Genomic DNA, 21,668 nt, shown 5'->3' with positions numbered 1-21,668 from the left:
ACCTTGAGCAAAACACAGTTACAAAGCAAGATATCAATTCACAGATCCATCCCCACAAAGAGAGAGGGTCAGCTCTCTTTCTGGGAGAGATTTGCCTCTCACCAAGATCCACTCTGATGAAGAAATCTTTGCACAAGGGCAAAACAGAAAATAACCCCCACCAAATCTGAAAGGTGACCCTCATTTTAGTTAAAATGGTCCAAATCAAGGCTCAATTAAAGCCTCTTTTGTCTCAGGCACAGGCACTAGCAGGCAATCTTAGTTTTGCTGGCATTTAAAATTATGAAGAAAGAACTGACAGCAGGCCTAACATCTCCTTTTCTCCCTATAACAATTCTTCTGGAAGCAAGAAAGCCAACATTTGAAAACTGAGATTTACACTTCAGAAGAATAAGTGTCCCATACAAGCAGAGAGAGTGAGGGCACAGGATTTACATTGTTCAGATTAAAATCACACAATACAATTATTCTGCCAGTTCCTGAAAAAAAAAGAAAAAACCCCATAAACTGTATTAGATAAAATCAGCAGTGGTGTTTCCTCTCAAACTGCAGAATAGCAACTTCAGTCCTTTTGACCCACGCTGAGGCTTGCGTGCCCTAGTAATTCTAGCAAATGAGGAACGTGACAAGCTGAGCAGTTAGGCCTTATCTCTCTAAGTCAGGATAATTACTCTGAAAAAGCACCCTATATGTACAGATCAGGCAGCACAGATTTTCATTTACTCTCAGATACTGCACAAAAGTACCACACCTCCTCTTATGAGCTTACAACTGGCCCAGACATTGTAGGGAAGGAAAGAGACTGTTTAAGGAAGAAAAATAAAAAACTACTCAACAGCAGGAGAAAGAGGATTACCTTGAATGGCCTGCCACTGCTTTTTCAATGATTCTGGTTTTCATCATCATCTCTGTTTTACTTTGTAAAGGCTTCAACAATGATAATAAAAGAACTCTATCACATACTTGAGGAAAAAAAAGTAAAATAAATTATACAAGCAGTTATACCCAATCTTCAGGGAAATCATGACTAGGGCTGTTTGCTGACCCAGCAAACATAGCTTGGGTAGAAACACCTACTAGGAAAAAAAAAAAGAAAAAAAGCAAAAAGGCACAATAGAAAAACAACCATGAGATAAAAATGCCTCTTTCTGTCTCATTCTCATCAACCAGTATCCCACAGAATACTTGCCATCATTCGTTTTGTTAGGAAGTATTTCTCCTAAGGCATACTTCTTTTATTAAGCCTGGGGTAAGGAAACAAGGTGAGTCAACGCCTCAGAATTAAACAGTTCAGTCTTGGAACATTGTTTTCTAGATATGACATGTCACTCAGTCTGGCTAGAATTGCAGTGATTTAGAATAAATATAACATTTTTGAACTAATTAAAAATTATGGGATATTGTGACCACCAATGATGAGCAGGAGAAAATTTAAAGTTAGCAGGAGTTCAAGAATTTAATTTAAAAAATCCAATCTAACGTCATTGTTTCTGGTGACATTTCCATGAAAACAGAGAGTGATCTAGACATTGGTTCTTCCTTCCCCAAGTAAAATCGACTCTAGATCATTCCCTCACCCTCCCATCAGATTCATGCAATGCTGAAAATTTCTGAGTCTTTATTATCACTATTATTATTTAATTTAAACAAGACAGGAAAAGAGCAGCACCTTTTAAAAAAACCCTGTTGTGTGCTATACAGGATAAACAGGTGAGGTTTAAAAAAAGTTAAGTTTATATATGTACATATACACACATACACTAAACCAAATTAAAACCAAAAAACTTGTGAGGAGGTCATTTTCAACAAGAGAGAAGAAAGCCTTATTCCACATCAAGCAAAAGCACCACAAATTAAGATTAGAGTGCACAATCACATGTAGTGCAGATACCAAACTAGCCTGGGTCCTGGAAGCAGTGGAGCTACAGCAGGACAGAGCTCCATGAGAGCCATCTTATCCCACTCCTTGGCAGAAGCAAGTCCAGAGTGTGCCTTCAGGAGGGTGTGCTGTACAGGCAGCGCCACAGCTGCCTGCTCTGCCTCCAGCAGTTTTGGCAGATGCCACAAAACGCAGCAAACCAGTGATGATAGGAGATCCAGAGCCGAGCTACAGACTAATTCAGCTACAGTATTTCCCTAACAGAAGTTTCTGAATTCCCTCATGTCTCTTGGGTGCTCCCTGTAGGTACTGCCTGCTTCAGTCACACAGCAGACAGCTCCTTATTATGTATTATTTGCGCACTGAGGTTCCCATTCTTGCGTACCTGCACCTTTTCTTGTCTCTCTTCCACCCCACACCACCACTTCTACTTCCTCCAGGCCGACAGGGTAATAAAATTAGGAAGGGGCATGTACACCTAACTAAGGGGAAATGTCAACAACCAAATGTAGCTTAAAAAATAATAACAATTCTTAAAAAAACCCAATTAAAAAACCTGTTCAAGTTCTGCAGACTTCTGGCAGGCTTTGTTCATTTAGCCCAGAGGTCTTTGTCTTCAGGGCCTGCAGGCTAAATTGTCTTGACTGGCAAGAAGCATGCAGTACATGATAAAATTCTGACTAAAAGAAAAAAGTAGTAAGGGCTGGGGGAGAAGAGGCTCTAACAGGGAAAGCCCAGACTGCCGTAGCAGTGCTTATGCCACACGGTAGGCTTTCAGGAGGGTGAATTCCTTCCTGTTGGTGCGAGCTGCCCAGATGAAAAGAGCAGCTGCCATGAACTGCAAGGGTGCTGACACACAGGCGAGGCAGAAGGACCAGCCAAATTCACCCCTCACGTCCTCGGGCAGGGGCAGCTTCCTATGGAGCAGCTCAATCCCAGCTACATAGCAGCCAACGAGGCCCAGTGTACACAGCCCTGGGGAAGGAAGCAGCAAAGCACAGTGAGCTCACCCATGGAGTGCTCCAGAGCTACTCTTGAGCTTCTGGAGGAGGATGGCAGGACACTTACCTGCTAGGAAATGCAGGATTCCAGTGGCAATGGCTGGGTAAAGGCTGCGACAGGCACAAGCACAGAGCCCAATCAGAGCCCCAAAGCACATGAGGCCGATGCTGACAAAGGGCAGGAGAAACTGCAACCGCCAGAGATCTGCATGTGAAAGAAACACACCAGTCAAGTTTGCTGAAAATGGGCTAGAAAAAGATCTTCTCCCACCATCTTAACATTCCCTTCTACCCTGCTGTTTCTGCTTCATCAGACATTCTACATTCATAGTCAAAAAGGACCAAAGATTCCACTGAAACAGAAAAAACCTAATTTGTTAACTCACAAATCCCTATACTGCATTCATAGGCAAAACCCTTGCTAACACATCTATCTCTTCCTTTTAAACTTTGACCTACTGCCTGTGCAACTGTAAAAAATAATAAATGGTGAGCAAGACCAAAACAAGAAGCTTTCCTCACTAGTGACTGAATTTGAGAAACAACTTTTTTCCATTCTACTTGTTCATCTACCAGAAGTGAAAAACACTTACAAGTCCGATTCAAATCCGTGCCACTGTTGTGATTTCCAGGCTCTATGTACTTTTCTACAAACTGATCAGAGAGGGAGAAACTGATGCAGTTTGTAGTCATATCAGTTTCTGGGGGTATAAAAAAAAGAAAAAAACTGCTGTTAGGTGTCTCCCCTCAACCCTCCTTCCCCCCTTTCAAATGCTCCTTTCCCAATATTTGAGCTAGGAAGCTCCTCAGAGTTTCATTTGTAAAAAAAAAATTACCTCTCCGAACAGATGTGTACATGTTTTCCTATGATGTAGTTAGCACAATGTGTCTGTTATGAGGTACTACGCTAAAGGACAGCATTCCAACATGCAGAATCTTCAAGCTTCCCTGGATTATCCACAGATAATTGTGCAATGTGTAACAGATTGGCAAAGTAATGTGGTGGCATATGATGCTCAACTATGTTGTCACATACTCTTGAGCTCAGGGTCCCTTAACTAAGGTGTCCTTATCTCCATATGCAGAATGAGGTCTCGTACTAACAGTTAAATCAAAAACGGGACAGAAAGACCTATTTAAAGAACATTAATTATTTGCTTCTTTACACTAAGTTTCTACCTCAGATTTTACTTTGAGAATACTACTGAGCAGAACTGGTTTAAATGTCTTCCAAAATAAGTATTTTTGTGAGAGAGGAAAAAAAAAAAGGATTTCAGGCATGTTTTTTTCTCCACAAAATGTAGTTGAAAGTACATCTTTAAGAGGGTTCAAAATGAAGGAGTTCACACATACATTAAGTATTCAAAATTAACTTTGAAGCAATTAAAATAATTTTTTACCACACATTTTATCCCCCAATGATTTAAAAAAATAATACAAATATTTCACTCTATGTCCATTCAAAGAATCCAAGGTGTGCTGATGCAATGGTGGGATATTTGTGATGTGAACAAAGCGAATTACTAGCTATAAGGAATGAGTGCCTCCTCGATAAAGTAGTGTCTTTATTCCGTTGCCGGACCCCAGGATCTGTCCTAAAACAATGTAACTGGTAGAGAACTATAAATGTATCCCTAACTGTACAGCTGAGGCAAAATAAAAATCATGCTTGTAAGACTAAATTTAGATCAAGTATCATGTGTCAAAACCAGAAACTGCAGCACTGACAGCCACAGACCATTTTGGCCTTTGCTTCTTTAATAATCTGGACTGTCTTTATTAAAAACCCAACCAACCAAAACAAAAGCTAGAAATAAGCCTTCTAGAGGAACAGAGTGGCACAAATCTGTTCTGAGGAAGTTAGAACACAGCACCCCAGGGAAGCCAGGGAAGTGATAATTGCTCTGGAGATACCTGGTGGGCTGTACCAGTGAGAGTTTTTGGGTACAGTGATGCACCTCCGCCACAATCCAACCGTGCCGTTGCACCGGAAGAGCGCATCTGTGTACGTCTTCTCATCTGCATCTTTGCTGACAAACTCCTCCCAGATGCTTCTACCAGCCTCACTAACATTCTCGGCCGGGGACAGGGTGTGGTACTCGTACCAGAAGTCAGTGCCGATGGAGGCTGCCATGTAGATGGTGGAGATGAGGCTGAGCACGCAGGCGATCACCAGTGCTGTAGCAAACCGGTTATCCATCATGGCGCTCTGGGTGGGAGCACAGGGACAAGTGAGCAACGCCACAGTGTTATCCCAGCACACTCATCAGCCCCCTTCTGCAAGGTCCCCTGAGGATATGCAGGCCTTCCTTTTCCTACCTGCTAGAATCAAAGCAACACTGAGCAAATCTACAGCGCTGGCCAGCATGCACTGGATCTGCCAGCTCCCAAGTAGGGATAATATCCTGGAAAGCGTGCTCTCCCAGCCACACTGCACTGGCTGCTCGCCCTGAAACAGCAACTGACAGAACAGCAACTTGTCCCCAAAGCAGATGACACAGCTTGCTGCCATTTGTGATCCTGATTGTAGGGAACGTCAGAGACTCCATCCACAATGCCCAAGAAGAAGACTTAGCTTTCCCTAAGGGATTACCAAGACTAGAAGTTATTTTTATCCTGCCACCCCATACGGCTTTCACAGCTTGTGTTTACAGCAAAGATAAGAACCACAGGCATGCCGAAAAAACCCTTCCAAGCTGCTCGCAAAGGGCAGCCATGCCAAGGTGCTGGAATGCCTTTAGGGAAGAGAGAAATGTATCTGGGCACTAGAGACAGAACATGAAGGAAGCACTGGAAGACAAGTTTGGAAATTATGGTAAATGCTGCAATAATGCCACAGTATACACCGTGGTATTTCTGAAGACCTGGAACAGTGCAGGCGGGTGCCCTGTTCCATGGGAACAACGGGACAAAACTGAAAGGCCTTCATATGCTCCCACAAGGACTTTGCTCTGTGTCCCTCTCTTAGAGATCCTTTGTGGGGTCGTGCTCCCAAATGGCATAGACTCAGGGTCAAAGGAGGCATGGGGAAAATACAAATATCACACATGCTTATGACAATACCATGACTCTACCAAGTAACTGATTGGTAATATAAGGAATGTTTTGTGGCTGCAATACACCAGAGGACTCCTCTCAGATGCCAGTTGTTCTCATGTGCTTTCTGTGCTTGATTAAATTTATGATTATGAATCAGGCTTGAGGCACTTGCCAGGGAAAAAAAAAAAAAAATTTGAAACTAGCTCAGCAGCTAGAGGTAGGCTGGTGGCAGGAGCTACTATCTAATCAGCTCTTGTCTCCTGCTTGTCTCCTCCCTTCTCCCACACACTTTAACCAAAATATTTTGCTCTTCTTTCTTTGCAACTAAAGGAACCGCAACTGGAAACAGCAAGTACCTTAAACCTCAACATTCACAAGGAAAAAACAGCGAAGTGCCTCAAGTCAGACTTGTCAGTAAGAAATTATGAACTAAGAAACAAACTGCAAATTAAAGAAGGGAATTTCAAAGGCACTGATGTTTGCTGTTAACAACACCATTTTTATTTCTTTTCCTCTTCATCTGCTCCTCTATTTATCTGAAACTGGCTAACAAGGAGGAGAAATTATGTGTTCCCATATCATTTCCTATGCTTCATTTCCATATTAAATGAGGCATAGTCTTGGCAATATCCATCCTTGAACTGCATCCTTAGAAATGAGAAAGAATAGAACTGATTTGTGATGAACTGACAAGAAACACCCATTTAAAATACTGCAAAGTTTGCATACCACAACTTAAATAATAATCTACAAACTGTGAACTTTTATAAGATAATAGAAATATTGAGAGGGAGAACACATCGTATCCAGGTTTATTTATGTGGAAACATAGAATCAAGCCCAGACTTGGAAGCAAATTGTGCAGTGTTTAATTCCCGGTTACGTACTTCCACTCTCCTTTGATATCCCAGTGTCTTGCTCCAGGTACACAGCATATGGGATAGGGAGAGCAAGTAGCTGTATAGATCTGACCTCACCATTCAGCCCCACCGAGTCAACTGAGGGATCCCTGCCCCTTCACACATTGTCCCCGAAGCAAATAGGGCAAGTGGCACCTGCAGGGCCAAAGCTGCTGCCCAGCTGAGCTCAGAGCTGAGCAGATCACTCTCAGAGCAAGCAGCACAACAGGCTGCTGAGCAGGCTGGTCTGGATTTTCCACTATATTGTAATCATATCTACTTCAAGAGGAACTCTCTGCAACAGACTCCTGTCTTTAGAAAGGGCTCTCTCTGGGTGGAAGGATCACAACAACCCGCAAGCTCCATCCTCAGAGTAGTGTCTGGTGAAAAAGAATGTAACCAGGACATTACTGGGCCACTGATCTGCTGTCATTACCTTTCAACAGAAATGCTGACAATAACAAAGGCCTATCAAATTTATACCTAATACAGAGAAAGAAAAGAACTGGCCCAAAAATCTTACTTTCAGCTATATATCCCTGCTGCCACTTGCAGAACACTGCAGCTGGCAGTATCCCGACCAGATCACCATTAAAAAACAACCACACACTTCTGGACCAGCCTTCTGTGAGCTGGTGTGCTGTGAACACGGCAGAGCTGATGTCAGCTGAACCAAGAACAGCTCATAAGCAAAATGAAGGCTTAATCACCAAACAGCAAATTAAAGCTTTGCCCAGTGTTCATTATCCACTTGGTAAAAGAGACGTGGCAATCCGCTGACACTCAGTCCTTGTAATGTTACTGCAGGCATAGGCAGAGAGCAGTCGAGGGGACTACACACCCCAGAATCTAGTGGGTGGCTTTGTGTGGCATTTGTCCCAAAATGACTTTCAGTATGAACAGGACAGTGACAAGCAAGGCTAGAGGGGACCCCCAATTCCTTACAATAAAGGTCCCCTCAGTGCTTCTGCCTAACACTTCAACTACTTACAGAAAAGATGAAGAACTCTACAACACTTCATGCAAAGCTTGAACCAGTTTTTCCTGTCAGTGGAGTAGTCTTGACTACCCTGCCCATTCACGGTGCATATCCACTGCATCTTCATTTACAGGAGACAAGCTCTTCCTTAAATGAGGTGTCCTTTAAAAGAGAGAACCATCCTGCCAGCCCCAGGCCGAGCTCAAATGAAGCAGTGAGCATAGTCAGTAAGAAATAGTTACCAGAGAAGACCATGAAGAAACACATTGCGTGTTTATGGGATTAATGCCGCACTTTGCAAAAGATTCTGTGCAGAACAACGTGTAGGAGGTGCTTTAGAATAAACTTACTTATGAAAAAATAACATTACTACTACCAAAGATGACACTAATTATACAGACATAAAGATTGATAACAAATAAAAACGGTTTTTATCCACAGTCTGTCAACAAGAACCTTCATTGTTTTAACAGGTATGCTCATATAGCTCTGACAGCACGTTTTTGTCTAACAGGAGATGCTATTTCAGACAAGTTCCAGCTGAAACTAAGCTATGCAACAAATTTAAGATAATACTAGGAGGTTGTAAACAGGCAAAAGTGCTTAATGAGATACTGCAAATATATTAATTTTTTAAAAGAAGTGAGACACATAAAATTTTTTTGCATTTTCAGAAAATAAAATTTTTGAAAAAAGCTCAAAAAAGCGAAGGTAAAGGCCAAACTGGAAGCAATACTCAAGAGAATGACTAAATTGCATGCACTTCAAAGAAGGGAAAAACAAAGGGGTCAAGTCAGTAGAGTTGGGAAAGAAAAAACAGAGAACGGAACAATAACAAGTATTCTGGCAAAAAATCAACTCTAAGACTGAAGACTGGACAGTCTTTGTAAGAAGTTACTGGACCATGGCAGAAGGGAATACAAAACCATGCATATTTTTATCTTGTTGCTACGGTCACTCTTTCAGCCAACTGTGGGTCACCACATTTAAGAAACTCCTTCTACGTGACATCACAAGAGTCCCTGCTGCATTCGCTGGCATTCTCTCAGGAAACACGCCAGCAATCAAAAAGGGATTAGGAAGAAGGCCTACAAGTGAGTGCAAACATGGGGAGAGGGCTGGAAACAGCACCAAGATGGATCAACCGTTCGATATTCAGGGCAACAAAAGGTTAAGAAAGATTGCTACCAAATGCTTTTTTACCTTCAGAGATGCTCAGAGTCCCTCAGGACACACAGCTCTGATGATTCCAGGTCTCTTCAGAGGCACAGCGTTGTTTGTGTCCTGTAGCCAGCGGAGAGCATGAAACGCAAACTTCCCTTCTGCCCTGACTGTTCCATTCATTCAGCTTCTTCCACACCACCAGCTCACAATAAGTGACCTACAAGCAAAGAGCAAACCGAACGGCTGGACATCATAATTTTACTCTGAAATTACTTCACAGGCATCTCCTAGTGCTATCATTAACGAAAAAAAAAAAAAAAAAAAAAGGTAAGATGGAGAGGGAAAATTACTTGAAGAGCCCTCATGCCGAGAGCACCTGTCCCTGCAGGACCAGCCCAGCACCGGGCCGGGCCGGCCGGGCGGGCATCCCCACGGAACGCGACCGCCCCCGGGGGTCTCGGGCCTCCCAGGCGTCAGCCCCGCGCGGGGGGCGACAGCCGCGGGCCGACAGCAAACCCGTGGGGAACACCCCAAGCCCTCAGCCCTGTCCCCCGCCTGAGCCCAATATCCCGTCACCGCCGGCCCGGCCCGGCACCCACCGCCCATCGCCGCCGCCGCCGCCTCGCACCCGGCCCGGCCCCGCTTCCGCCCGCCGCGCCCGCCCGGGGCACGCTGGGCGATGTAGTTCTGCCGCCCCCTTCCGGAGGCGCCGGCCCCCGCCCTGGCTCTCCTGGGCCGCCCTTCTCGATGGCTCCTCACCCTTCCCGAAGGCTCCTCACCCCTCCCGAAGGCTCCTCACCCTTCCCGAAGGCTCCTCATCCTTCCAATGGCTCCTCACCCTTCCTGATGGCTCCTCACCCTTCCGAATAGCTTCTCACCCTTCCGAATAGCTCTTCACCCTTCCAATGGTGCCTCACCCTTCCTGATGGTTCCTCATCTTTCCTGATGGTTCCTCATCCTTCCACTGGCTCCTCACCCTTCCCGATGGCTCCTCACCCTTCCTGATGGCTCCTCACCCTTCCAATGGCTCCTAACCCTACCAGTGGCGCCTCACCCTTCCGAATAGCTCCTCACCCTTCCAATGGCTCCTCACCCTTCCAGTGGCGCCTCACCCTTCCGAATAGCTCCTCACCCTTCCAGTGGCGCCTCACCCTTCCAATGGCTCCTCACCCTTCCTGTGGAGAAACTCCTGCTCATGGCCAGCCTGAACCTGCCCAGCACTGCGTCCTCTCCTCCTGTCACTGTTCACCTGGGAGCAGAGGCTGATCCTCACCTAGCTACACCCTCCTTTCTAGTTCTTTTCTGTTTCTCTTGATTGTTTGTAAAAAGTGGTGACATGACAGCCTGGCTGAATGACTCGAGAAATCACCAAGTAATGGGGAAAAAAGAATTCAGGAAAAATTGCAAAAATTGGTGTTAAAAATAAACACTGGCAACACTGGCTCCATGCCCCAAACTGGCTGTTTCCTTCCATCTCTGGTACACAAAGCCATGGCAATTACGAGAAGATTCTTAGAAGTGGTTAACAACTCCCCTGGCTGAGAGACCAGCCCACCCAGTCTTGGTCTTACAAAACTCCAAACAAGCAAATATTCAGTAAAAACCTCAGAAACATCTGAGGCTTTCACACCTCTGAGGACTTCTGACCAACTCCTCTGCCAAACAGCTAGGGAGCATTTTGCAGCCAGGTCAGAAACTAGGATGCAAAGGTGAAAGCAGTCATAGAAGAAACTTCTCTGGTTTGATGCAACATTAACTTTTTAATTTTAAAAAAGTCAGAAATTACATTTAATTTAAGAAATTTCTGTCTGTATGCCCAACTTTCTGGAACATGAAGTTATCTCACCACCACCCATAATGTAACTGTTTACAAAGGCATATTTTGGGGTCTGCTTGGGATTTATCCTGGACTCTAAAATACTTGACATCTTTATTGGTGGCCTGGAAGAAAGCAGAGTATTGCTGATAAACCTCACAGATGACACGAGGGAAGGGTAAATAATGACATGGAGAAGGCACTGGGACAGGGTGACCTGATCATGTTGCAGCTGGGGCAAGCAAACATGCATTTGAATCAGGTCATCAATGAGCTCATTAATTTAAAAGCAAAGACTGGAGGCTATACTTACCTGACATAAGAGTTTATCCCAGGAAACAAAAAATGAAAGGGAAAAATGTTAGTGAAGTACCAACTGCCAAGACGTGGCCCCCCAAAAAAACCCCAACTTTCCGGTAACTTCAGATGTACAAACTGAGAAATCACAAGGAGGAAAAAGTGGTCTCACATCTAGAATTGCTGCTGGCTCTGATGTAGCATGTCTAGTTTTGATATGTTGAAAAAGTAGAGATAAACCTGAAAAGGGATATGAAAATCACTGAGCAATTAGAAAACCTCTCTCAATTAAATTTATCACAGAAAATCAGAAATTTTATTTATAGAAGAGGAGTTTATTTAAGGAGTTAATTTATTGAACTAAGGACTTGCAAGACTATAAAATACATGTTGTAGCAATAGGGAAGAAAAAATATCAGAAACTTCTTTCTGTATACCCGGAAAAGCTATCAAAGGTTGAAGCTGAAAACATTAAAACAAAAAAAAAGTCAACAAAACTCCTGTATATTCTAAGCTGTGGTAAGAGCAGAATCTGAACTGATTACTGTAAACTGCAGTGAATTATCTAACACTGGCACATCTTCAGTTTTTCTCCTAAAAGATCTAATTTCGTAAAAATGAAACTCAATTCTGTAAAGCTTTGCAGCCATTGCTTCTTCCATTATTAAATGAGGCTACACTGACCTCTTCTTTTTCCTCATCTGCCCTGATCAATGTGAAGTGTGTAGCTGCTCAAAAGCATTTGGAGCAAAGAGATGCATTTTCATTTCATTTACTTATAATCAAATACTCTCTATAGACTTTGCCTGGATGTTTTCTTGCTGGAAAAATACCCTTCTATGGACTAAGAGTAAGCCAATAAAAATATTACAAGTGAATGTGCGGGGTCATTCCTTGCCAACAACTATCTTTTTTTTTTCTTTTTTCTCTTCCTTTCACACCTCCTCAGTGTGCCTCAGCAGAACTGCTGGTTGATCAGTTTAGTTACAGAACAGGATCAGCTGAGAAGGTTTTAAAAGTAAAAGTTTGGTTCACTGTGCACAGGAAAGCACAAAGGGAATAAAGCTGAGGGCTATAGCATAAATGATGTTCCTGCTTTTTGCAAAAGTTTCTTTGCTAGCAGACCTGGATCACAAGCATTACTAACTTCTCAGGCACTGACAGAGAGTTTAACATCAGAGTGCAGCAAGCAAAACAAACAAAACCAAAACTCCAATGCATTGCAAAAATAATTAAATTGTTTAGTACAAAATGTTTGTAATTTTAGTTCTCACAATCTAAGGAAATAAGTAAACATTTGTAGGAGGTGACACTGTCTGTATTAAATGAAGCTGGTATAAGACAAAAAAAGAACAAAACCTTCTTCATAGATCACATTCACATCAGGAGTTACTGATTCAGACCTGAAAAAGGTATCCAAAAGTCTGCCTGTTTTTTCCAAAACTACTAGTTAATTTACGAGATGCTACCTTCCACAACAAATATTCTCTTTGCAATAATAAAAAGGGCAGTTTTAGTTTCAGGTACCATCTATGAGCATTTTACACAGCCTGAGTGAGAAGAAAATCCTCTGATTCCCCTCAGACCTCTCTATGCTGTTTGCCTGGTTTTATTTCTGCCTTCTTTATTTTTCTTTAATATTTTTGTTGCACAGGACACAAAAAATCAGTACATTATTATTTTTTAATATAATTATACAGTAGTATAATTTTCACAGACAGAAAACCTTCTAGATGTACTTCTCCCAAATACCATGAATAGCACTGGGGCATTGTAATGATACTCATCCTCTATGTCAGAGGTCTCCAAACCTTTTTATCATGTACCTTGTTAGTAATAATTTTTTGAGCAGGCACTCCTAATAATGTAAATATTTTTTTAAAAGTATACACATGTAGTACCACACCAATGTATAATGTACATTACAAAACATCCACAAAAATATAAATTTAAAAAGGATGAGATAAGTGGCAAGAAACAATAATTAATATTTTTAAATTGAGTGTACAAAAATATTTTCTTTTTTTCTTTTTCTCTGCATTTTGTAGACTGCTGCTCTCAGCATGAAACTATTTCTGTCTATCCTGATGCATTGCCTCAGTGGCCACAATTTTACCTTAATAGGTTCCACCCTTTCCTATTTGTTGAGGGATGAAACTTCCATTGGTTAGCCTTCATGTGGTTGCCTCTAAACATGCCTTTAACTACCCACAGAATAATAGGACAGTTTCAGCCAATTTAATATAGGTTTTTAATTTTTTTCCTTTTTTAATTAGGTCTGTTTCTTACATGTTTTTTTTAAGTAAAATCATTCAGAAACTACTACGCTTTACAGCCAAATGAACCTCTGTACTTCTCAGTATTTATCACTATTAATAATTTACAGATATGCAGCTTATTTTATCTAGATGGCGGTGCTTATATAAAAGTGCATGTATGAGCTGGAATAAAATGACATTTAAACTATCAGTAAAATGGAGAGTATAAAATACAACAAAAAAAGAACAGGAAGTAAACAACCCAAAAAAACAAACCCACACCTTGCTACCTGAAACGCTTCAATTGCAGAAATTTGTAAGGGGGAGGTGGTGTGTTACAAAGAAAATCAGCAACACTGCCTATTTCCTGTGCAGGTATTTCCCCCACAAATTATGTGACTGCCTACCACAATTCATATATCACAGGCAGTACAGAACCATGAACAAAGACATGAAAGCTTTTCCCTTGCTGCTGTTGGAAATACCTCTGCATTCCTATAAGGAAGATTTGAGGAATTATGCAAACTCTGACCTGGCCGATCTCACAAGTGCATTTGGGAGAGGCAGAACCATCAGAGAAACACACAATTTAAAGCAGATCTGGCCAAATGCAGGGCCACCATCACAGTACCTGCCCTGAATGTTTGGTTACAAGAGTTGGTTCTCAGGTTCAAAACTACTCAGCACCCAGAAGCTTCATTTTTTTTTTCTGAACTGCATCAAGGCCTGGATAAGATGGGTATCCCAAATGGCAGAACATACACCCGAGTCAAACCAGTAGCTGGATGCTTCAGCAGAGAATTCTTTTGGGGGAAAGGGTTTACATGTGTCTGGTGAAGCCTGGGAGGAAGAAAGGAGGAAAATGTTGTGGAAATATAGGAGTAGGATGAGGAGAGGATGGAGTCTGTCCTCCTGAGCTTTCTGGAATATCTATGCAGGAGTGTTAGGAGAGGAATTTCCACATACTCAGTATTTTTGATAGCTTGGCTTTGTCTCAGGAAAAAGAGCTGTGGGAAGAGTAAGACCCTACATGATGCCATAAGTGAATCACTATCCCATAAAAAACAACCCAGACTGCTGACAAATATGGCTGCTGCTGCTCCACTCAGATAATTATAGATCACTTTATTATTCATAACAATGCTTTAGATTATCTTCACAAATCTTCTGCCCAGATAAGGAAGCGTCACATGTGGAATGTGGCAACATGCAGTGACATCCCTACATCTACTTAGAGCATTCAAGAAATACACAGCAAATTCAGTAGAGCAGAGTTGGTCCCTGTTGGAAAAGGTTTATTATTTAATTTTTTATTTTAGTGAGTAAGGCCATTAATCTAAAGGGAGACAACATAGTGGGGAACCACAAACACAGGAATTCACAGACATAAACATATCTTTATGATGCCTTTAAGCTTTTCTAAGTTACTCACTTTTTTGTTTGCTCTGAGATGGAGAGGGAAGGAGTGAATTTCAAGAAGTATGAAGCAGTGTGCAACGGAGGGAAGATAAGTTTGTGTCTGATTTCTAAAGCTTGTGACTGCTTGTAAGCTGTTATTTTCTAACTGCAGAGTAAAATAACACATAGATCCACCTTTGCAAGAGAGGCAGAACTAGTGTAGAATTGACTGTAGGGTTCAGCTGGTCTCCTGCTCTAGTACTAATAGAAAGAGAATGCCTCTATTTCCCAGTGCTTCTTGGAAAAAAAACAGAAACCAAAACAAAATGAAACTAAAACACATTCCTTGAAGCAGCAATAAGTAAAGAACACACAAAATTCACCTCTGCACTGAATTCATCAACCATCGTTTTTGTAAAGTGTAAGCTACTTGGACATTTTTACACACGTCTTGGCTGAAAACTCAGCGTATTCTTTGTACTTTTCAGATGGTGAGAGGCTGATTTTTAGCCTGTGTTTTCTTGCAGGTTTACACTTGATGTCGCTTGCATGCAAATTGCAATGTCCTCAACACAACCTGATTTTAAGAGTTTTAAGAGTTTTAAGAGTTTGGTTCTGTGCTTCCTTCTCCCAGCTTTGCCAGGGAAGAAATAAGCTGGCACACAAATCCATATTGTAACTGACCACTGACAAGTCTCTCATAAAGAAAGTGACTTGCAGCAACAGTACCTACTCACTGTAATCACCACAGAAGAGACTTCTACATTTTATTGAAAATAAGAATTGTGTTTTAGGCAATTGGGTGCAGGACGTTATTTCTAGAATAACAACAAGGCAATTTACAAATCTATGGAGTTCTTTTACTCTGATTCATGAGTGAACTAACTTAACAGAGTCACTCCCTCTTGCTTAGAAAAGGATATAACGATTCTAGGGTGAATGCTTGCAGCCCACTTTGAGAAGGCAGGAAGATGATTTTTAGCCTTTTATTCAGTCTGTAAGGTAAGCCACAGCTGGAACAATACTGACACTGCAAATGAAAGATGAAGGAAATCAGAGCTCCTTAAGACAAGTGAGTATTGTATATAAGAACAGCTCAAGAGCCATACAGGCTGTGCAGCCAGAAGGAGAAGGAAAAAAACGCTGCTCTAGAGTCCAGGACTGTGGCTGATGAGAAAGCCTGTGTGGTGGATGGCAGCATCAAGTTTCAAATGACAGAAGACTATACAACACATTGGAACATTGTTCTCAAAGTTTCTAATACATTCCTAAAGTCGGGTGTGGAGAGTCCAGGTCTAGGGGAATTGGTGGGGCTGCAGGGCAGGAGGGGGGCGCTGGCAGGGCAGCCAAGAAGAACTTGGGACTGATAAAGAACAACCAGCTACAGGGCAGAATGGATATAGGAGTTTTAAATGTTTCTCCCTATATATATTCATATAAGAGAATTACTTTCAAACAGAAGGCAACAATTGTAAAGAGTCAAGTAAAGTAAAAACCTCCAAGCCTCGGGAAAGTCAGACTTGCCCTGACAAGCAATTTATACAAAATGTTTTGAATATACATAAAGGTTGGGGCACCTGAATTCACTGTTCTTGGTGTTCTTATAAGCTGGTACAGTCTCAAATTTCTTCAAACGACCAATATACTTTCCTAAAAACTAGAAAGTTCAGAATCTCAAAAACTACCTTTCCTCCACCTGATAGAAAAGCAAAACCTGAAGCTGGAAAATGCAAAATCGAGATAGAATCAGTAAAACTACATCTGATTTTTAAAAAAGCCACAAGGCATTTATTCTGAAGGCGGGGTTTTGACTCATTAGACACTTTTGTTGCTTTTTCTTTGCCTATGCAATTGGCTAAAATTGTACAAATTACCTCCCCACAAAACCTCTTTTCTGCTCCTCCCCGTTCTTCCCCTCCTCCCTGCTCACTGATAAAATATTTTTAAAGACTTGGAAGGGAAGGGTAGGGGAAGCACAGAGCCTCCCTCAGAGAGAGGATGAGGACAGCTGGGTCAGAAATGGAACTTCCCCCTCTGTCATCCATGGCTACAGTCACCTTCAACTACGACTACTACTACGATGACCAGTGCCAGTACCAGCACCTGCAACATATGTCTACATTCCTGCCTATCCTTTATAGTGCTGTGTTCCTGGTGGGCATTGTTGGCAACTCAATCCTGATAGTGGCCTTGGTCTTCAAGCGACGGGTCCAGAGGCTGATTGACATCTTTATCATCAACCTCGCTGCATCTGACTTCATCTTCCTCATCACACTGCCTTTCTGGGTGGACATGGAGGTGTCGGACGAGAGCTGGAGGGTAGGATCTTTCCTCTGCAAAGCTAGTTCCTATGTCATCTCAGTCAACATGTACTGCAGCATCCTGCTGCTCACGTGTATGAGTGCTGACCGGTACCTCGCTATCATGCACCCCTCTGTCGCACGGCGCATCAGGACAAGATCCTATTCCAGTGCACTCTGCATCTGTGTCTGGGCATTATCCTGCTGCTTAGGGGTGCCAACCCTTTTGTCCAGAGAACTGAAGATGCAATATGGAAAGACTTACTGCACAGACAAAGCTGTGACAGAAGTCAAACAGATCATGTCACTGATGCTGTTAATCCTGGCCTTCTTCTTCCCACTGTTGAGTATCTTAACCTTTTACTGCTCCATCACCAAGAGACTCTGTGTGCACTATCAGAAGGCTGGGAAACGTGATAAGAAACTGAGAAAATCCATCAAGATCGTCTTCATTGTAGTGGCAGCTTTTGTTGTCTCCTGGGTTCCTTACAATCTTTTCAAGCTTACAGCCATCCTTTTGCGACTCCTAAAGCAGCCTGACTGTTTTTCTGGCATGGTTGCCCAGCTGGGCATAAAGGTGAGCAGCCCTTTTGCTTTTGCCAATAGCTGTGCCAACCCTTTCATTTACTTTTGCTTTGACAACTACATCCGCAGAGCCATGCTCCAGTGCCTGTGCCCACGGGTGAAAATCAGCAGCAACAGCTCTGATACCCTGGACACCCACCTGAGCCATTCCTTATCCAATTTTGTGGCAGGGGAGTATGCCACAAGGAAGAGAAAGCGCTCTGTGTCCCTCTGACTGCGAGCTGGGACTGCAGAGGAAGGAACTTCTTCCCCCAAAGATAGCAGGAAAAGAAAAGGAGAAAGGAGCAACAAAGACTGGTGCAAGTGTAATGCAACAAGTGCTTCAGGTGGGAGGGATGTTGCTGCCATTTAAATGCAGATAGATGGAAACCTTAACCACAGAATTACTTCACAGTGATTGCTGTGACAATGCATGGTGTGAGTGTCAAACCATCACACCAAGAAATAACTACAATGCTTATGCTGGAACCCCAGTACAATGCTACAAACTACAGAAAAAAGCCATGTGATTCAGTCAAGGCCTCTCTGAGACAAGCTTTGAATTTTTGCATATATAGGTTTTTATTCTGTGCAAGAAAAGCAACCCGGGTGTTTCTTTTTGGTTCCTAGGTTGCCCACAAATAATGCATGATGTCCTCAAACCAACCTGATCAATTCTGGGTTTTTGGAGGTTTTTTGAACTCATAAATCCAATATTTTCATGAATTTGTGTGTTACCAATTGTCATAACTTGAGTCTTGTGCGTTTTAATTCTCAGCTTCTTATTACAGCATTGAATCTTTAGTTTTAATTGTAATAATTAAAGTGTTTAGCCCCTCGGATTTCAGAAAAAAAACAGAACTTGAAGGCAGAGAAACCAGGAGACAAGCAAAACCTTGTGTTTAACCTTTCTCTTAAAGAAAACATGACCAACAAAAGCACACTTGTGCTTTTTAAGACTTTTTTTGAGGACCTGACACAATTTCTGATTGCTTGGGTCAGAACTAAAGTCACTGCCTTCTACTAAGGAAGAGGACAAAGTGAGTTCTAGAGTGAAAGGTTACACACATGAAAGCCTGCTAAAAGGCTTCAAAGGGAAGACAGCTGTGTCAGCTAACACAGCTCATGATAAAACTGTCTGGACAGCAGAGAAAAAAAGCCCTGGAGACTGGACGATGGAAATGGCATCACTCTGATATTACTGCAGCATGTGTACATTCACTATGGCTTTTCTTTTCACACTTCAGTGTTTTCTAAACAACTGTAAATGGGAATAGCTCTTTTGAGTGTTACAAATAAATCCCAGTATTTGCATTTTGTATCAAACATGTTGAACAGTTGAGCTGTTTCATGTCTGCGGAGAAACAAGAGCAGATCTCACGCAAGGGCATCGCAAACCTAGAAACCAAGATGTGCACATCTTGCCCAGCTCCCCAGCCAGTTCCACAGTGGAGCACTGGCTAGCAGAGCAGATGGAGAGCTGGCTCTGCAGGCTCAGGAAAGGCAGAAGTGTCTTTCAGCAATTGCTGGTGGTAGAGTGCTCTCTGGCACACAGTGGGATACTAAGACAGGGGTATCGCTGAGACGCACAAACTTCTTGCTCTCCCCTCCCTTCACTGCATCTTGTTTGTTTCCTCCCTCACTATATCTTCTAAAACATTTTGTTTTTCTTCCTCCACATGACAGACTTTCCCTCCCACCCCCACCTAACTGCCAAGCTCCATTTTTCAGGTTGACATCTGCATGAAGGGCATCAACTGTGCCCAGACCTCGCAGTGTTTGAGAATGAGGTCAGTGTCAGTTCCAACTTTAAAGTTATGAAGTTTTAAATTTATTTGCAGTGACCCTCAGAAACTGCTGTCTCTTCTCAATCTCTTATCTTCTTTCTAGCTTTATAAGTGTATAACAAGAGACCCATTTTTTGCAGAAAAATAAACCTAAGATTTGCATTTCAACTAAGATATGATTTTTATTATAGAAAAAACCAGTAAGCCAGACTTGTTCAATATTTCCTCAATCCCCTCCCAAAGCACTACAATACTTCAGAGTACACCCAATCTACAAGACTTTAAATAATTTTAGTTAGAGCTGCTGGTTTCTTTCTTTCTTGTTTTTTAATACATCAAAATACCAGATCGAATTGGAAAAATTACTAAGGAACTCCTCCAAGATCTCATGCCTAAAGCTTTAGTTTCTGGAAAATAACAAATAAACTTGATAAATATTGTCAGGCTTGAGGAGACTCACGTATAAATGCCACAGCAAATGCTCCACATGAGCAAATAATTAAAATATATGAGGTAACTAATTCAGCAAAGGAAAACTTGCCAGATTCTTTCAGACTTCCATCCAAATTGGTATAACTTATTTTCTTGTGAACTGCAGGTCATTTGACACTTTCATGACATGGTAAATATTATTTTCAATATTTTTTTTAAAGAAAAGAAACCTATACTTGAACAGCTTTACCTCAAGAACTTTTACTATTCCGTGTTAACATTTATTATTTGTTTGTTGGCATTTACATATCTTAGATGATACCAAAACTATTGTGATTGAAAGTATTTAATGTGGTAGACTTGAATAATGTAACAGGATGCCTATTTTATCCATGTTAAAAGAACTGAATTGCAGTAAATTGGTTTGCTATGTAAAGTGGAAATAGTGCAATTCTGATATGACACCTGCCAAAGACCTTGGCAAGTAATTTGGATTGGGCTTTTGGGCTTTTTTCCCCCACAACTTTAATTATTTTAAAATAAATCCATTAAGACTGCAGCTAATAAATATGGTTTGGCTTTTTGTAATCTGACTTCTGCTTTCATTGTCATGAAAAAATAGCAAAGCATTACTAGACAGTCTGTCAGTGAGTCTGGATGGGAACATTCATCTGCCCATCCCACAAACCTTTTCATTATTTCAGAGATGCTTTTATATTGCCTTAGAATTAAATCAAGACTTTTGAGGTTTTTAACGAAAACAACTATACCACCAGTACTCTAGAGGTTGCAGCACTTTCTTGAGGTGTGCACAATCAGTGCTGATGTGCCTTTGCTTCTTTATATAAATCAGGATCCTGTTAGATACATCTCTTGGTCTCTATTTTGGCTTGAATAAATCAGCAGTTTTCAGAAATAAAGTATTTCATCTCAAGACAAAGAAAAATTGTACCCAGACCTGATACTTGCTTAAATAGGCAAAGAATTTTTGCACCCTTAATTTCAGCAGCAGATGTGCTAACACTAACAACTGCTCCACAGCTAAATGGAACTTTGAGTTGCAGAGGACTGAGGAGAAAGTTACACAGGGAATAGCTTCAAACCCAAAATAAGCAGGGCAAATTTGCAGCCCTCAAAACAAGAAAAGTGGTGTAGTCACTGTGTGGACTGACCCTCCAGAAGTGATGCAGTGAAGATTGGCTCTTGGAAGCCAAGAGGAGAACTTCCACTTAGATGCATCTAGATTTCATCTGCAACTTCTTGTCTTGGCTCCTTTAGACTGGTTGGATGTAAAGCCCTGGCAGCCTGTCTGTGTGTCAGGTTTCTAACAGGGTGGACTACAAAAAGAACATTTCCTGACTTTGTAGTAATGTTGCAATGATATATTTGTCAACTGCTACACAGGGACAGGAAGGTCTTTGATGAAAGAAGGTTGGGGTTTTCTTCTCAGGTGTTTGCAGGGCATATTGTACAAAGAGATGGCAGCTCATGGGTGGGGACACTTACACATACTCCTAACAGATACATGTTACTACTGGAATACTAATTTGTTATCCCTGCAGAATCACTTACATTCGTGAGGTCAGCAGGAACTTGTGAGCAGATTGGCAAACTGTGAGCACAAATCATTACATGTCCCAAAATGTCTAACTGAAACACTTAGACTCAATGCTCTTAAAGGTCTTTCCCAATCAAAATGATTCCATGAGTCTTCTCTGGCTTAAAAGGTTTCACCCAGTTAAGAAGCACATTTCATGGAAAGTGAAGAACAGAAAGCAGAGACCCACAGTCCTGCAATGGAAAATCCATCACCTTGGGCTATTTACCAAATATGTCAGCATTCTGCATATTGTCA

General features: G+C 41.9%; 2 protein-coding genes across 3 annotated transcripts; one reads left to right on the top strand and one right to left on the bottom strand.

Annotated features, from left to right (window-relative positions):
• Nucleotides 1-1,430: 1,430 nt before the first annotated feature.
• On the bottom strand, nt 1,431-9,626 carry CLDND1 (claudin domain containing 1). Of its 2 annotated transcripts, none has more exons than XM_068181075.1 (6): nt 9,557-9,626; nt 9,001-9,163; nt 4,795-5,089; nt 3,474-3,581; nt 2,948-3,085; nt 1,431-2,854 (listed from the first exon to the last, which is right to left on the bottom strand). In XM_068181075.1, exons 3-6 carry the CDS (start codon nt 5,081-5,083, stop codon nt 2,634-2,636), a joined length of 756 nt encoding a protein of 251 aa, XP_068037176.1. In that variant the 5' UTR covers nt 5,084-5,089; nt 9,001-9,163; nt 9,557-9,626; the 3' UTR covers nt 1,431-2,633. The 2 variants fall into 2 exon arrangements, with proteins under 2 accessions (XP_068037176.1, XP_068037177.1); XM_068181076.1 differs by having other exon boundaries at nt 4,986-5,089.
• A 6,498-nt stretch (nt 9,627-16,124) lies between these two features.
• Nucleotides 16,125-18,891, top strand: GPR15 (G protein-coupled receptor 15). The gene has a single exon (XM_068178186.1). It carries the CDS (start codon nt 16,729-16,731, stop codon nt 17,827-17,829), a length of 1,101 nt encoding a protein of 366 aa, XP_068034287.1. The 5' UTR covers nt 16,125-16,728; the 3' UTR covers nt 17,830-18,891.
• Nucleotides 18,892-21,668: the final 2,777 nt, after the last annotated feature.

The sequence above is a fragment of the Anomalospiza imberbis genome, chromosome 2 (genome assembly GCF_031753505.1).
Source record: "Anomalospiza imberbis isolate Cuckoo-Finch-1a 21T00152 chromosome 2, ASM3175350v1, whole genome shotgun sequence".
Taxonomy (NCBI): domain Eukaryota; kingdom Metazoa; phylum Chordata; class Aves; order Passeriformes; family Viduidae; genus Anomalospiza; species Anomalospiza imberbis.
This window is presented reverse-complemented; position numbering and strand designations above follow the sequence as displayed.

What these genes read in the sequence shown, in the direction of transcription:
- CLDND1 (XM_068181075.1), bottom strand. Translation starts at nt 5,083, where the DNA reads ATGATGGATAACCGGTTTGCTACAGCACTGGTGATCGCCTGCGTGCTC. An exon ending in CACGGATTTGAATCGGACTT is followed by an intron (nt 3,086 to 3,473) that starts GTAAGTGTTTTT and finishes TTTCACATGCAG; the next exon opens with ATCTCTGGCGGTTGCAGTTT. An exon ending in AATCCTGCATTTCCTAGCAG is followed by an intron (nt 2,855 to 2,947) that starts GTAAGTGTCCTG and finishes TTCCTTCCCCAG; the next exon opens with GGCTGTGTACACTGGGCCTC.
- GPR15 (XM_068178186.1), top strand. Translation starts at nt 16,729, where the DNA reads ATGAGGACAGCTGGGTCAGAAATGGAACTTCCCCCTCTGTCATCCATG.